The sequence below is a fragment of the Scyliorhinus canicula genome, chromosome 12 (genome assembly GCF_902713615.1).
Source record: "Scyliorhinus canicula chromosome 12, sScyCan1.1, whole genome shotgun sequence".
Classification (NCBI taxonomy): Eukaryota; Metazoa; Chordata; class Chondrichthyes; order Carcharhiniformes; family Scyliorhinidae; genus Scyliorhinus; species Scyliorhinus canicula.
In genome coordinates, this window is record NC_052157.1 from 58577690 (window position 1) to 58595613 (window position 17924).

At 48.4% G+C, this 17924-nt stretch overlaps 1 protein-coding gene across 1 annotated transcript; it reads left to right on the top strand.

The window, feature by feature from the left end:
• Positions 1 to 850: 850 nt before the first annotated feature.
• On the top strand, positions 851 to 12496 carry LOC119974811 (myeloid cell surface antigen CD33-like). The gene is made up of 4 exons (XM_038814080.1): positions 851 to 974; positions 4053 to 4134; positions 10701 to 11066; positions 12071 to 12496. Exons 2-4 carry the CDS (start codon positions 4095 to 4097, stop codon positions 12457 to 12459), a joined length of 795 nt encoding a protein of 264 aa, XP_038670008.1. The 5' UTR covers positions 851 to 974; positions 4053 to 4094; the 3' UTR covers positions 12460 to 12496.
• Positions 12497 to 17924: the final 5428 nt, after the last annotated feature.

The following is a 17924-nucleotide window of genomic DNA, read 5'->3' on the forward strand; positions in this document are numbered from 1 at the left end:
ATGCTGCATCTCCAGAGAGGGTGAAGGTCAAGTGAGAGGAGGAGTTGGGGTGGAATTGGAGGAAAGGGCATGGTGTGAGGCCTTGCAAATGGTAAACGCAATCTTCTTCACACGCGGGACTGGGGTCAATACAGCTGAAGGTGATACAATGGACGGGGGTTAGGTCTAGTCGGGTGTTTGAGGCGGTGAAAGATAAGTGTGAGCAGTGTGGGAGGGGCCCAGCAAACCATCTGCAAATGTTCTGGGCGTGACCTGAGCTGGTGATATTTTGGGTCTCCTTCTTCAGCAACATGTCGGAGATTTTACAGATGGATCTGGAGCTCAGTCCCCTACCGGCCATATTTGGGGTGTCAGACCTGCCGGAGACGCATGCGGGAAGCCTTTGCTTCGTTGATCGTTCGCAGGTGATTTCTGTTGGAGTGGAAGTCAGCTTCTCTACCCAATGGCTCGGTGTGGCTGGGGAATTTCATGGAGTTTTCGCATCTTGAGGAAATTCAATATATATTACAGGATGTAATCGAGGGGTTCCACAAAAGATGGCGGCCTTTTATTGTGTTCTTTAAAGGGACAGTCACTGTCAGCTGTAAAGGGAGGTGGAATGGGGTTGATGCTGTTGTTTTTGGTTGGTTGTTCTGTTTTATGGTTTGTTTTTGTATTCATTAATATATTTTTTATATTGATCAATAATATACTTGTTAAAACTTCTCAATCTGACGCTCACTTTAAGTGTACCTTGCCTGTACATTAATGAAAGTGAAAGCTTCTTACTGAGATATTAAAATCAGTAACTTCCTCCTCTCACTTCCCCACCCTTTGCCACAGACCTCACAGCCTGAAGTTTAGCTCCAGACAAGACTTGGTCATCCCGAAGTGAACCCAAATCTCCGCGCAGTTTTATATCATCCTGAGTTTGGGTTGTTGATGTTTCCAACGCTCTTTCGCCGGTGAATACTGCCCCATCGCTACGAAAACAGGTAAGTAACAGATTCACATTTTATCTGCAGTTGATACGATCGTGCAGGGTTGAGTTGATAAGGAGAAAGTGTCTCCCAGCGGCTGGAGTCTCGGTAACCAGACGGGACACAGATTGAAGAGAATCGGGAAAAGAACCAGAGGGGGGTGGAGATGAGGAGAATTTTTATTTCGCACACAGCGAGTTGTTGTGATCTGGAAGGTGCTGCCTGAAAGGGCGGAGAAAGCAGATTCAATAGGAACTTTCACAAGGGGGAGCTGGAGAAATACTGGAAGAGGAACATTTACAGGGATATTTGGGTGGGGAGGGACAGAGCAGGGAGGAGAGTGGGTACTAATTGGATAGATCTTTTAAAGAGCTGTCACTGGTTAGATGGGCCGAATGGCCTTCTCTAGTGCTGTAAGATTCTATGGTTTTATGAACTGATAGATAGGCCCTTCACATTCCCGATAATCTATTTACTGTTTTCTTCTCTGTATCCCTGTCTCTCAGTCTGTCTCTTCTTCCATCTCTCTCCATCTTTCTCTCATGTCTCTGTCACCATCTCTTCTTTACCATCTCTTTCTCTTTCTCTCCATGGTTCAGTTCCAGCTGGAGAACTGTGTCCAACTCTGGGCATTTCACACCACAGGAAGGATGTCAGGGCCTTGGAGAGGGTATGGAGGTGATTTACTGGAATGGCTCCCAGGGATGAAGGACCTCAGTTAATGAGGAGAGACTGGGAGAAGCTGTGATTATTTTCCTTACAGCAGAGAATGTTCAGGAGGAGATTGAATTGAGACGTTCAAAATGATGAAGGGTTTAGATAGAGTCAATAACGAGTTTCCAGTGGCAGGCGTCTCGGTAACCAGAGAGAGAGAAATAGGGAAGGAGGGAGGGAGAGAGGGAGGAACAGAGAAAATGATTGGTGCAGAAGGAGCAGGAGACTGGGAAAGAGAGAGTGTAAGAGACACAGACACATAGGGGAGCAAAAAGAGAGTCAGAGAGAGAGAACGAGAAGAGAAAAGGAGAGAAAGGGAGAGAGTGGGACAAGCAGAAATCAGAGTTGAGAAAGAGGAGCAAGTGGGAGAGAGAAATGGAGAGGGAGGTGATAGAGAGTGAGAAGGTAAGGGAAGCAGGAGAGAAGGGGAGAGAGAGTGAGAGAGAAGGGCAGGAATCGAAGGGGAAAGGGAGCGGAATTCTCTGCTGGCAGCAAGCCCATGCCCACGGGTTTCCCGACAGTGTGGGGTGGCCACAATAGGAAATCAGATTGGCAGGTGGCGCTGATGGTGAGGATGCGCCACCCAGGAATTCACGGCTGGCCGATCAGGGAAACCCACCCAGGATGCAGGTGGCCAAGACTGAAACTGTTGTGACTGCACAATAGTTAAAATAGCTTCCAGTTACAAACCACACACTGACACACTGACACAGTGAGTAAGATCATCAGAATAACAGCTGATGATTGAAATCAGGATTTCGTTTAGGGAAGTTCAGAGGATGAGTTAATCACACCAAGGTTTTTTTCACAAACTGATCAAATATTTCACTCCTCACTGTCCTAATACCTTTCGAAATTGACTTTCAGCAATTTTCCATGTTTACTGAAAGCTACCTAGAACTTCCCCCTAAAGATCCTCAGTACTGACCCTCTGACAGTGCAGCACTCCCTCAGTACTGACCCTCTGACAGTGCAGCACTCCCTCAGTACTGACCCTCTGACAGTGCAGCACTCCCTCAGTACTGACCTTCTGACAGCGCAGCACTCCCTCAGTACTGATCCTCTGACAGTGCAGCACTCCCTCAGTACTGACCCTCTGACAGTGCAGCACTCCCTCAGTACTGACCCTCTGACAGCGCAGCACTCGTCAGTACTGACCCTCTGACAGTGCAGCACTCCCTCAGCACTGACCCTCTGACAGTGCAGCACATCCTCAGTACTGACCCTCTGACAGTGCAGCACTCTCTCAGTACTGACCCTCTGACAGTGCAGCACTCCCTCAGTACTGACCCTCTGACAGTGCAGCACTCTCTCAGTACTGACCCTCTGACAGTGCAGCACTCCCTCAGTACTGACCCTCTGACAGTGCAGCACTCCCTCAGTACTGACCCTCTGACAGTGCAGCACTCCCTCAGTACTGACCCTCTGACAGTGCAGCACTCCCTCAGTACTGACCTTCTGACAGCGCAGCACTCCCTCAGTACTGATCCTCTGACAGTGCAGCACTCCCTCAGTACTGATCCTCTGACAGTGCAGCACTCCCTCAGTACTGACCCTCTGACAGTGCAGCACTCCCTCAGTACTGACCCTCTGACAGCGCAGCACTCGTCAGTACTGACCCTCTGACAGTGCAGCACTCCCTCAGCACTGACCCTCTGACAGTGCAGCACATCCTCAGTACTGACCCTCTGACAGTGCAGCACTCTCTCAGTACTGACCCTCTGACAGTGCAGCACTCCCTCAGTACTGACCCTCTGACAGTGCAGCACTCTCTCAGTACTGACCCTCTGACAGTGCAGCACTCCCTCAGTACTGACCCTCTGACAGTGCAGCACTCCCTCAGTACTGACCCTCTGACAGTGCAGCACTCCCTCAGTACTGACCCTCTGACAGTGCAGCGCTCCCTCAGTACTAACCCTCCGACAGTACAGCACTCCTGCAGTACTGACCCTCTGACAGTGCAGCACTCCCTCAGTACTGACCCTCTGACAGTGCAGCACTCCCTCAGTACTGACCCTCTGACATTGCAGCACTCCCTCAGTACTGGCCCTCTGACAGTGCAGCTTCCAATGATTGATCCTTTGAAAGGTTTTCACTTATTATTGAGATCTGGGGGTGAGGCTCAAGTCTGTCATATAGAACATCTTTCTAATTCAAGGGACAAGTGAAGTGCACAGACATGAGCTTTAGGGCATCCTTTGGTGGTGAAAGGCACTATAGAATGCAAGGCTTTCATTGTTTTTTCTGCTTAAAGCAGTGTAACTCTCTGCAGAGCACCAGAATCAGATTAGTCTGTGAACACATTGTCTAAAAGCAGTTCTGATCACTCGAGAGCTGTCGGACAAGAGGTGAGATCTCATTAACTCCTTTCTCTTCCAGAACTTGAGACTGAGAAGCTGATGAAATATCTGGGAGTGGACAATGATCGGGAAATCTTACTTCCTCATGTCACTTCTCCAAGGTAATATCATCGTCAACTCAGACAGATTTATGGTTAAAAGTCTTGGTAAAAGATCATTCTTCTTGAGCTCTGATTGGGAATCCATTCAGTAGTGACCTAGTAGACAAACTCACACCAAGTCCCATTGACCCATCACTCCTGTGCTGTCTGATATACATGAACTCCCTGAGTGACAGCAGGATTGACATCGGTTCTACCAGAAACAACGGTGGAAGCAGATTCAATCAGCACTTTCAAAAGGGGAATTATATCAATATTTGATGGGGAAACATTTGCCGGGCTATGGGGGAAAGAGCGGTGTTAAATAATTAGAATAATTAGATTGATCTTTCAAAGGGCCAGCACAGAAACAATGGGCGGAATGGCCTCCTTCTCTCAGTTTCTGATCACCAACTCTTCAGATTCCTGCTGAAGTCATGGATGTTTGAGAAGAACGGGGAACAAGAGGTTTCTGGTGTCAGCATTTCGTGTGGGGCCCAGTTCAGTTTTAAGCAAAACGCAGAGATACCAGCTGTGAAGGTTGTAAACCCAACACAGAGACACCTTCAGCACATGCAGAACTCAGGTTGGAGGCACTTTGCTTGTGTGTTTCACAGTGTCTGCTGGAGTGGGGTTAGTGCTGAGTTTGGGGACTGTCATGATATGCAGGCACACTCACACACACACATAATGATCTACAGACAAGCAGCTAATGGACACAGAGAGCAGGACATGACCAATAAGCAGGCAGGACACTCAGGGGTGGGATCTGACAATAAAAGACACGAGGCACTCACATTCCGCCTCTTTCCACTGATGAACATCTAGAGAGTCAGTCAAGGGTGTTATAACAATCTCACACCTCCACCATGTGGCTAAGAGCTAGTCTGGTTCAGTCAGACAGAGTAACCTCACTTAAGTTAGCAGAAAGTCAAACTCACAGATAACTGTGCTAACTGGGCTATCAGTTCAATAACTTCAAGGTCTGGAGTATCTTTCTGATCTAAGCTGCATCCAGTTGCAGCCAGTGTTAGACCAGTGTACCTAACACGACAGGGACAAGTCAGTCTACAATGCTACATCAGAATCAACAATACAATTTATTGGAATTTGGATCAGAAATAATCCCTCAGACAAGGAGGATTCAAAGAGATTCCTTGGACAATGAAGATCCAAAGAGGTTCCTTAGAAAATGGGGATCCAAAGAGATTCCTTTAACAATGAGGATCCATGGGCAGCACGGTGGCCTAGTGGTTAGCATAACCGCCTCACGGCGCTGAGGTCCCAGGTTCGATCCCGGCTCTGGGTCACTGTCCGTGTGGAGTTTGCACATTCTCCCCGTGTCTGCGTGGGTTTCGCCCCCACAACCCAAAAATGTGCAGAGTAGGTGGATTGGCCACGCTAAATTGCCCCTTAATAGAAAAAATAATTGGGTAATCTAAATTTATAAAAAAAAAAACAATGAGGATCCAAAGAGATTCCTCAGGCAATGAGGAGTGAAAGAGATTCCCTATCCCATTTTTTCTTGAATTGCCATTCATGTCTTCCCAATTGATCCTTGGAATAATCACTATATTGGGCGAGAAGGAGAAAAGTACCAGAGAAAACAGGAAAAGTGGAATAAATGGAAAACCATTCGCTTTGTGTAAACAAAGGGAGTTAATGTTAGCGCCACACCAGTAGCTGACAAGATGTCATCTCCGTGAGCTCCGCAAGGCTCACCCCGCTTTGAGGTGATGGGCCCCTCAGCCATGAGGGTTTGTAGCAGCCTGCCTCAGATTGAATTATAGTGGGAGGGGAGGGGGGTGGGTGGTTGCTGCTCTAATACTTGGAGACATTCAGTTTGGACACATGCGCTGGACTAGTCTGCCTGACCGACTGAGCAAGTCCAACATCTGTTGATGTTAATCTCTCACTGGCTTAATCATTGGAAATGGGCCGGTTTATTACATAGAAGAGACGATTTACAGAGAAAATACTGAGCAGATGTTTCAATCTGATTGGGATATTTAGAACTGGAGGGGCACATATTCAAAATAAGGGGTCTCCCATTTAGGCGGGAGATAGGGAGGAATGATTTCTCTCAGAGGGTGGTTAGTCTGTGGAATCCCTCCCCAGACAGCAGTGGAGGCTGCGGCTCACTGAATATATACAGCACTGAGTTAGATTGTTGGAGCTCGATTCTTAGCACCCCATGGAGGAGGAGGACACCCTGTTCCCTGTGGCCATGCAGCCCTAAATGTCTTTGCCACTGGGTCATTCCAGGCCTCGAGCGGGGACCCGTGTGACATATTATATCATAGAATCTCTACAGTGCAGAAAGAGGCCATTCGGCCCATCAAGTCTGCACTGATCCTCGGAAAGAGCACTCGACCAAGACCTAGTGCCGTGCCCCGTCCCCCCGATCCCACCGAACCTACACATCTGTGGACACGAAGGGGCAATATTATTATCATGGCCAATCCACCTAACGTGCACATCTTGTGACTGTGGGAGGAAACTGGAACATCCGACGGAAACCCACACAGAAATGGGGAGAGAAAATGCAAACTCCACACAGACTGTCACCCAAGGCTGAAATTGAACCCGTGTCCCTGGTGCTGAGGCAGCAGTGCTAACCACTGTGCTACTGTGGCGCCAATCTTCAGTCCACAGGTGCATCCGAGAGGTGACAGATGTTCTGTATGCCCGGGCATCAGAGGATGTCGCCTTCGAGCTGGACCCAGTCCACCAAGATGCCCGGGCTTCAGGATTTGCTGCCATCATCAGGGTGCCCCAGGTCCATGATGGCATGCATGGCACCCTGCCGGGATATCAGGGAGCCCCGATATTAAGAGGAAGGAGTTTCACTCCTTGAATTTTTTTTTTTTAAATTTTTTTTTTAATTTTTAGAGTACCCAATTATTTTTTTCCAATTAAGGGGCAATTTAGTGTGACCAATCCACCTACTCTGCACATTTTTGGGTTATGGGGGCGAAACCCACGCAGACACGGGGAGAATGTGCAAACTCCACACGGACAGGACCCAGAGCCGGGATCGAACCAGGGACCTCAGCGCCGTGAGGCAGCTGTGCTAACCACTAGGCCACCGTGCTGCCCTTTGAATTTTTAAATTGTGTGCAACCACCACCTTGTGTGCTGGCTACATTGGATGTCTTCGAGGTTCACCCCAGGATGACACGTTGGCTTGTGGAGGACAAGAGATACCCGTTGGGGTAATGGCTGGTGACTCCAGTACAGCGGTCTGAGATCGAGGCGGAGACCCAATGCAATGTGGCTCACAATGCCAACCATGCTGTCGTTGAGTGGTGCATCGGGCTGCCGAAAATGCAGTTCCGATGCCTTGACCGCTCTGGTAGGGCCCTGCAGCACATTCCCCAGAAGGTCTCCCTCAACAATCTGACACAGCAGCAGAGTGACATTCTGGAGGTGGACGAGGAGCAGAAGGAGGAGGCGGACGCATATGCAGTCTCATCTGAGGAGGAAAATGAGGCGATCCAGGAGGGACTGGAGGACGGGCCCGAGGAGGAGCTGAAGGATGGAAGACAGCCTGTGGCGAGGGTGCGACATACGAGGAGGACTAGGGTGGCCCTTATTGTCACCAGATTCTCCTTGGACAAGGCTAAGTCTGTCAGCTCAACAGCCCTCCCAATTCCCTCCCTCACCCCCATTCACCTCTCTCCCTCCAATACCCATCGACCCCATTTCCCGGCCTCACCATTTCCCTCCCTTCCCAATCTCTCCCCCCATTCCCCCACCCCACATTTCCCACCCTCACCCCATTCCTCCCACCTCCAACACCCCCTCAATTATCCTTGCTCTCCCCATTGCACTCAATTTCCCATGTTGGCCTCTAGCGCTTCCCATCTAGAGGATTCCCATAAGTTCCAGGAAAACCCCATGGAACAGAGGGGCAGCTGGAGTGAGCTCCATGGGCCTCTGAGTCATCTGGTGCTGCCAATCCTGGAGGCTCCCCATGAACAACGCCTTGGAAACCACCACTCAAGACACAGACCGGGTTCCAGGCCTTCCGCTGCGGTCCCTACTCCAGCGGTTTTGGCCTCGGTGCCACGCTTTGTCGGCACCATCACCTGTGCCTGATGCCTTTGAGACTCCTCCAATCAGCCTTGCAGCCGCTGGAGCGTCGCTGACATACCTTCTTGAATCTCATGGCTCTGTTCCATCAACTGAACCAACTTCAGGATAAACTTATCCAAAGGCTTGGCATCTGGCTGGGACCCAGTTGTGTCCTAGGATCCAGCAGACCTCTGAACGCTGTCTCCCTTGGGTGTTTATGCCTCCATCTGATGTGCATCAGCTTCTGTGTGGGGCTCACCAGATTGTGCCCCGGAAGCGGACCAACTAATGTCGCCCGCTGAGGTGTGAGTCTCTGAGCTGGTGGAAGGTGGTGTGATAGTTGTGGCGTCTCCTCCGAGGTGGTCTTTTGGATGGCAGGACAGGGAACAACTTCCGGATGGGCCGACCTCATCAGATGGCGATCCTGCCAGACAATGGGCATGTGGTCAGTGAGAGGGAAGGAACACTTTTTCTGACATGAACAACTCATTTCAGACAGGTTATCTGGATGAAGGGTCAGTAGATTTTTACCTCAGTGATACAGGCTAACTCGCTGTCAGTGACTGCTCTCTCCTCAGTCAACCCTGCAATTTCTAGGGCCTGTTCCTCATTGGGGTGAGGATTCAAATCTCTGGGATTCCTCCCCTCCTCTTGGTCCTTTCCCTCTTATCATGCGTTATCATCTCCTGAGGGGACAAAGAGTGGGCATTGTGGACCGCACGCTTGGTGGGACACGGGGTGGGGGGGAGTCTATAGTAGGTGGCATGTAGAGGTCATGCTGGTGGGTGCCAGGGGATTCTGAGGAAGAAATTTGAAGTTCTGATGTGGGAGGGTGTGAGATATCAGCCAGTTGTTTCGAGGGGTGGGAAGGAGGAAGGTTTGGGAATTTGAGGAGTGGCAGTCGGAACTGATGCTATGAGAGAGCTGGTGATTTACCCTTGCAGCTTGTTGAAGGTCGTTGCTCTTCTTCTCCGGAGGTGCTCCTGGTTAGGCTGCCCAAACTGACAGCCGCTGCCACTGCCTGCCAGGCGGCATTGGTGACCCTGTCATGGTCCTCCGATCCCCCCCCCCCCCCCCCCCCCCCCCCGAGGAAACAGGTTGCTCTATCTCTCATCCACAGCATCGAGAAGCCTTGTGAGGTCGGCATTCCCAAAGCGAGGAGCAGGTCTGCACGCTGCCATGCTTGTGTTTTGACTGGGTGTGAGTGGTGAGGGTGCCCTTGAAAGCAGCTCCCCCTTGTTAGCAGCGGGCAGCTGAAGCAAGATTTGGGCGAATCAGAGGGTTGTGTCTCATGTAGGCTCACTTATGGACCTAAATGCTGTTGAATACGGACTGCGATCTCACCAATGTGGCCATCATGACACTCCTCCACAAAATGCGCCCAAAACCCGACTTTAACATGAGTCTGCTGAATCACTCCCCTGATCTACAGGAGAGTTGATGGTTATGGGTGCAGTTCACACAAGCCCGTCAAACATACCCCAGATTTTCACTTTAGTGTGAACTCTCTTTCGTCATCTCGGAGAAAAGGGAAACTCGTCTGTTCAGTCAAACTTACTTAAAATTAAGATTGAACCCTGCTTTGAGTCAGTCAGGGGTGAGATTTGCTGTTCATTCTGATTGGGCCAATAACTGTTCGTAGCGGATGTGAGCTGGGGATCTAACTGGGTCTGTTTTCCATCAACAGTATGTGTGGAAAGTGAAAAATCAAATAACGCTCACAATTCATCGTGCACATCACCGTCATGTTTTGTTTTGTCAATCACGTCACGTTCGTGATTTTGTGTTCAATGATTTCCTGAGCTCTCAGCAGCTGCGGTTACAACACTCTGAAACACGACTCTGCCGTGGTCTGAGCAAAATGTCGAGGGTGGTCTCATGATTAAAGGCGGTTCACCATTTCCTACCTGTGCCGAATCTCGCTGCCAGAATGTTTGACCACCTCTGAACATCAGCACATCATAACAGACGTACATGGATAAAAGTTTGAAGACACCAGCTGCAGAGCTGTGTGTGCTGTGTTCTCACAGGCCAAAGTGATACTGAGACTGCATTACATGACACACTTCCTCTCTGTTGAATTCATGCTGCTGAAAGGGGTATTTAAATAAGAACCACTATCTGAGACAGTGAGGATCCAGGAAGGTGAGGCTAATCTGTGATTCATAATGGTGATAATGATAGGAGTTCTGAGGGTTCCTGACCCATTATCCAGCCTTGTTAATGAGCACTGAATGTGTCTCACTTGATGCGACTTGTAGACTCTGTGTTTGGTGGATGACTGGCTTCACTCACCATGGTCCTGAGGACCATGAGCCAATGTGGAATGAACTTGTTCACTCCTGTGTCCAGGATTCTCTTCCATTGATTGTGAATCTTGGGGAGTTCCTTGTGTGTTCTGTAGATGGTCCACACTTCAACCACTGGGCACCAGTGACAGAGGGAGTGGCTATCGAGTCTGATGGATCTACAAACCATCCAATGTTAAATATTGATGTTTCTCTCCCCAGTTGGACTGTCGCAAGAGTGGAACGGCAACACTCCACGAGAGGTGACAGCGCAGGAAGGTTCGTGTGTGCAGATTCCATGTCACTACAGTTATCCGTCACATTTGGAAAACAAACCGCGAGGTGGAGTCTGGTTCAATAATGAGGAATGGAAAACATCATCTATCGTCTTTCACTCCAAGGATCGCAATCATGCGTTACCACGGTTCCGCCATCGGACCCGGCTGTCCGCAGACCTGAAGGACAATGACTGTTCCCTGATTATAAACGACATCACGCGGGAAGATGAAGGGCCTTATTATTTCAGAATAGAATTTGACAGCCAGAATAGCTTCAGCTATTTTCCTGTAACCCAACTTCATATTTCTGGTAAGTGCCGTGTTATAGTTACTCAACAATTCATATTGTGAATCCACCCTATCAATGAACAAAAAGAAATGCATTCACAGAGCACATTATAAATGTTGACATCAGGAACTTATACTGGGGAAAAATGCCTTGAAAGGTGAATACAGATTGAACAGGCTGAGAAAGAAGAGAAGAGATAATAATGGTATAAAAACCACAAAACTGCTTTGTTTGTCTATTCTTAGTGAGTAAATGCTTCAATAATGGTTCAATATGTTCCAGTAAGCCTTTCATACAATTAATGAAGTGGGCTGTTGCAATATGACTTTAAGGGATGACAGCATTGCACACTTCCCTCCGAGTGACATCATGCTGCAGTCGGTTTTCCAATGTAGTCCATCAACAGAATTCTCCGTCAGCGGGATCCTCCAGTTTGCCGGAAGCGCTCCCATGCCCACAGACCTCCTGACGGCTTGAGGTGGGCACAATAGGAAACCCCATTGGCCAACTGCAGGAACGGGAAATCCCGCTGCCGGCAGGGGCGCATCGCATCGGAAAATGCAGCGGAATCCCGCCCCAAATATTTTTGTCATTTTTCATGTATGTTTTTCTTTTTGCCTCACTCGCTAGCAATCCGGCCCACACCCTGATCACTCACCATTCCCAACTGAGCTAACACAATATCGACACACTGTCCCACTCAGTGAACCGACACGCAATGCGCTGCAATCTCTCCATGGGGGGATCCATCTGCTCATTAAACTCTATTTGAACATATCTACGTCATCAAAGCTTTCTGAACTTCCTCACTGGAGATTGTCAATTCAAAGGACTTTGAAAGTGAAAGAAGCTGAGTGACAGAGAATCATTTAAGCATTAAAATATGAAATTCTTTACTGATTGTATAAACTCTGAAGTTCCGATATCATCTTTGTGAAAGTGTTTTTTCTAGTGGGACTGTGATTTCTATTTGAACTGATGCTTCACGTTATATTTATCTGAAAGTATCATTCTGTGTGTGTCAGATTTCACAGATAAACCCAGGATATTCCCGGCTGAAATTATTGCAGGAAAGCGTGTGGACATAAGCTGCACCTTCAACACAATGTGCAGTGGAACAGCACCTGTCTTAACCTGGGACACTCCCACTGACGTACCTGGATCAGTCTCAAACACAGTAACTCAGCATGGCGTCACTCTGACCTATACTTCTGTTCTGACCCTGATCCCATCACCCAATCACCACGGACAAACTCTCACCTGTAGACTGAGATATCCAACTGTTTCATCGGAGCGGACCCTCGTACTAACTGTGCAATGTAAGTACGAATATTCTTCATTCTACATCATCCTTAATGCCCTAGATTGTGCACAGCTAGACACCATGAACAACACTCAGAAAAGGATCATCTGATTTTATTGATAAGAAACTGCCACTGCTAATGCAGCGCTCCCTCAGCGCTGACCCACTGACAGTGTAGCTCTTCCTCAGTACTGAACCACCGACAATGCAACACTCCCTCAATACTGAACCTCTGACAGTACAGTGCTGCCTCAGTACTGAACAAAGAACAAAGAAGAACAAAGAAAAGTACAGCACAGGAACAGGCCCTTTGGCCCTCCAGGCTTGCGCCGACCATGCTGCCCGTCAAAACAAAAATCTGCTACACTGCCGGGGGTCCGTATCCCTCTATTCCTATCCTATTCATGTTTTTGTCAAGATGCCCCTTAAACGTCACTATCGTCCCTGCTTCCACCACCTCCTCCGGCAACGAGTTCCAGGCACCCACTACCCTCTGTGTAAAAAACTTGCCTCGCACATCTCCTCTAAACCTTGCCCCTCGCACCTTAAACCTATGTCCCCTAGTAATTGACCCCTCTACCCAGGAAAATAGTTTCTGACGATCCACTCTGTTTATGCCTCTCATACTGACCCTCTGACAGTGCAGCACTCCCCCAGTCCTGACCCTCCGACAGTGCAGCGCTCCCTGAGAAACTGACCCTCTGACAGTGCAGCACTCCCTCAGTACTGACCCTCTGACAGTGCAGCACTCCCTCAGTACTGACCCTCTGACAGTGCAGCACTCCCTCAGTACTGACCCTCTGACAGCGCAGCACTCCCTCAGTACTGACACTTGGATAGTACAATGCTGCCTCAAGACTGAACCTCTGACAGTTGCAGCACTCCCTCATTACTGACCCTCCCACAGTGCAGTTCTGCCTCAGAAATGAACCTCTGACAGTGCAGCAATGACCATCTGTACCGATGGTCAGTACAGAGGTTGCGCTGTACTGTCAGAGGCTTTCTATTGGTGAAGCACAGAACTGTTAGAGGGTCAATATGAGGGTCAATATACTGTACTGTCAGAGGTTCAGTCCTGAGGCAGCACTGCACTGTTGGAGGGTCAGTGCTGAACTGGAGTCTCTGTCTGGATTAGGTGCTTTTGGTGAATGAATTTATATTGATATCACGGGCGCAATTCTCCCCCCCCCCCCCACGCCGAGTGGGAGAATCGCGGGGGCGCCGGGCGAGTCCCGCCACGCCACCTCGACACCCATAGGTGATTCTCCCACCCCCCCCAAACTGGCGTGCCGAGATTCACGGCTGGCCACTCGGAGAATCGCCGCTCGCCGTTTGTAACGGGCGAGCAGCAATTCTCTGGCCTGGATGGGCCAAGCGGCCTGCCCAATACGAGGTGTTCCCGCCGGCGCCGACCACACCTGGTCGCTGGCAGCGTGAACAGTGCGGGAACGCTGAGGGGGAGGCCTGTGGGAAGGGGAGGGGGTTCCAGCACTGGGGGGGGTGCTCAAAAGGGGTCTAGCCCACAATCGGTGCCTTTCCTCTCCTCCTTTCCTCCGCCGCCCACAAGATCACTCCGACATTTCTGGCGGGCGCCCACAGGGAGGACGGCAACCGTGCATGCGCGGGTTGGCGCCGGCCAACCTGCGCATGCGCGGGTGACGTCATTTACGCGGCACCGCTTTTACGCGGCGCCAAGGCCCGGCGCACGTAAATGATGCGGCTCCTAGTCCCCCGGGGGTGGGAGAATAGGGGGCAAGGAGCGGCTTCTGACGCCGGAGGGAAACACTCCGGTTTTCACTCCGGCGTCGGCACTTAGTCTCCCGATGGGAGAATCTCACCCCACACCTTTCACATTCTCAGTCTCTGAAGATGCTTCTCAGTCCATGTAAGATAACTGATCATTAATTGTTTTTAGAAAACTACGGAATCTCTCAATTGTTTATCTTAATACACAGGTTTGAAAGTCACACATACACCCCCATGCACACACACACACACACACACCCACATACACACATGCATTCATGCACACATGCACTCACATACACGGGCACGCACAAACACACATATACACTCACATACACCAGCATGCACACATGCACAAGCAGATATGCATAAACAGTATGTGTACAGTTATGGACGTCTGGCTATCTGTTGGAAGCAGGGGCCGTTTTTTCTGTTTCAAAAATGAGCTGTTTTGCTTGTTACAAACAGCCTTTGTTTATATTGTCAATCTTTAAAGTGACTCACAGCAAACTCTCCTTTGGTGAAATTGAAAGTTTTATTTATTCACACATTCAAACCTGGGCTGTGGGTGGGTGTGGGTACCAACACACAGGTATACACTATGGGATGGGAAAGAGGGTTGTTCAATTGTAAATACATTAACAGTAAGAAGGACCACAGAAGTGGGGAGCATCTAACATGAGCACTCGAATCAGAAAGTCAAATTCAGATGGCTCCTTCATGGAGAATATCATCCGTTAGACCTCTGGTCCAGCGGTTTACAATATGTTCTTACAATGAGATTTCACAAGGATCAAGTTAGAACTCTTTGTCCCTGTAACCGCTGTTGGAAATTCCCAGAAACTCTGGCCAATCCAGTCATCAATTGTTTCTGCAAAATGCATTTTTAAATAAGCACAAAAATGAAGTTTCACCTCCACATTTTATGATCTCTTTCATGACTTTGGGACGTGACCATACACAATCGCACACACAGACCACACAGACAGACCACAAACACACATGCCACACACACAGACCACACACACACACACACATAGACCACACAGACCACACATACAGGCCACAGACCCACAGATCACACACACACAGACCACACTCACTTACACAGGCACACCGCTCAACAGACACATGAACACACATCCACAAACACACACCACACACACAAGCCACAGACCAGATACACAGACCACACACAGACCTATTATGGGCCAGGGATTAGAGAATACCAAAGTATATCATGGAGTTCACCTGACCCACAATTTTAAATAGATTTTGGTTATGGGGAGCACAAGGACCCACTTTACAGGTGTGATTCAACAGAGAGCTAAAGTATGTTTAAAACAAAACAATGTTTATTCTATGAATCCAGTTAACATTTTATAAACACACAGTAAACATCTTACCAACTACCAAAACTGATACTTTCCCAAATACAATATTATCTAGGTAACCCTTAATAACTTCCCAAACAATATCTATGAGTTAAATCCTTTTTTAAATAAAGACAGCGGGTTTAAATGCTCTACAGAAACAGGTATTACTTTGAAATCATCAATGATCTGGAGACATTTCTTAGCTTGTGGAGAGAGCAATCATCGTACAGCTGCTTGTTTTGAATGTAGCTATCCACCTCTGAAAACGAAACCGAAAACACACTGCATCTGCCAGCACAAAAATGAAAGTGAACGACAGACAGCCCAACTTCACCCACACACTGACATCACTGCAGCTAATTGCTAAACATCCATTTCTTATAAGTACATCCACCTGACACCTCCCCCCAAGAAAAGATAAATAAACCATCAACTTCAAGATGGTTTCATTTTTAAACTTTTCACTTTCCTTTAAGAAATATTGACAGTGAATATACATTTCTATTAAGAAAACAAAACACACAAACATTTATAATAACATAGTCCATTTTAGTTCTCCTCCCTCCACCGAACCTGCTTCTTTTCATCACATTCACGACAAAGCATCGGCTATCACGATTTCTCGTCCTGCCACATGTATTATTTTAAAATGAAATGGCTGTAACAATAAACTCCATCGAAGCTGTCTTGCATTCCAGGATTCCGGAATTGTTATTCCAGAATCGCTCCAAAAACATCAATCGATTATGATCAGTATATATAATTGTCTCAGACGGATTGCTGGTCACATAAATGTGAAAATGTTGCAAAGCCAGCACCAAGCTTAAAGTCTCCTTTTCAATTGTTGAACACTTCCTCTGGTGTTTATTTAATTTCTTCGAAAAATAACCAATAGGCCGCTCTAGCCCTTCGTCGTCGTCTGCAGAAGGACCACACCTACGCCCACATCACCTGCATCAACAGCCACTTTGAAAGGTTTTGTATAATTTGGGATGGCTAACACAGGAGCAGTGGTTAACACAGCCTTCAGGCAGTCAAATGCCTGTTGACACTCCACTGTCCACTTAAATTTGCAAAGCTTCCTTAGTAAGATCGTCAATGGAGCAACCACACTGCTAAAGTTCGGCACAAATTTCCGGTAAAATCCACTCATGCCAAGAAATCATGTTATTTCCCTTCGTGTCGAGGGTATTGGAAACTCCCCAATATAACCTTTGTTTTCACATCTCGTGGGACCATTCGACCCTGTTCGATTGAATGGCCAAGGAAAGCACAATTGGGTAATCTTGAAACAACTTTGTTAGTTAACCGTTGAAATGTGGCTGGGGCATTTTTCATGCCAAATGGCATAACTTTGAATTGGTATGTGATGTATTAGGCAGGTTGGTTCGATGTGGACTGCACTCGATGCAAGAAAGCTAGAAACAGACGTCTAACACTGGAGAAGATCTAACACTGTTTTATTCAACGATAGAACTGAGAAACATATTCAGCTGTGGGTCGACACTGTACTGAACTGACTGGAGACCTAGAGTAGCCTGACCAGACTTACTAGCTACCGCATGGTGTTTGCACTTGCTAGCTCGTGGACTCTGACTGTCTCAGTGGCTGGGTCCAGAGAGAACGGGAAACCTAGTGCCCTTTGGCTTTATAGTGGTAGTGTCCTGTCTGGTGATTGGCAGCACTGTGTTGTGTGCTTACTGGTCATCCTGTGTGTCAATCACTGCCTGTCTGCACCTCATTATATACATGAGTGGATATTATGACATCTCCCCTTTTTTTTAGATAAATAAATACTAAGGTGTGCGTGCATATATATATATATATATACATATGCCTGACTATATGCAATAGGTGTCTAAATTAACGTATATACATAGGAAGGTGTCGATAATGCAGATACATGGCAAACGAAACAATATTTACATAGGTTAAATCGATGAAGTCACAAAATGTACAAAAGTTCAGTCTACAGATTCAGTCTTTGTGGTGGGCGACAAATTCTTGTCGATCGCCGCAGAGGTGGATCAGGAGCTGCCTGCATGTGGATAGGCGGGATCGCTGCCATCGCGATGGTCGCGGGGGCCGGCAGGATTGCTGGTAGATCGGTGGCCTCGTGGCAGGGTACGTCAGGAGGAAGCATCGTAGGCGGCGGGGCACTTCGGTCAGGGAGCGGGCGTGGAACTCTTCGCAGTGCCCGTCTGTTGCGCTGTAGCAGGGAGCCATCAGCCATGCGGACAAGGAACGATCTCAGGGCCATTTGTTTGATCACAACAGCTGTGGCTGTCCAGCCACCCTCAGGCAACTGGACACGAATATGATCAGTTGGGGCCAGCTCGGGTAGATCCGTGGCATGAGCATCGTATGTGGCCTTCTATTGGGCCCGTGACTGCTGCATTTTCTGCAAGACCGTGAGGTGGTCAAGGTCTGGAACATGGATGGCTGGAACTGTGG

Coding starts and splice junctions, on each gene's coding strand:
- LOC119974811 (XM_038814080.1), top strand. CDS start 4,095: ATGATCGGGAAATCTTACTTCCTCATGTCACTTCTCCAAG. Junction 4,135..10,700: donor CCTCATGTCACTTCTCCAAG/GTAATATCATCG, acceptor TTCTCTCCCCAG/TTGGACTGTCGCAAGAGTGG. Junction 11,067..12,070: donor AACCCAACTTCATATTTCTG/GTAAGTGCCGTG, acceptor TGTGTGTGTCAG/ATTTCACAGATAAACCCAGG.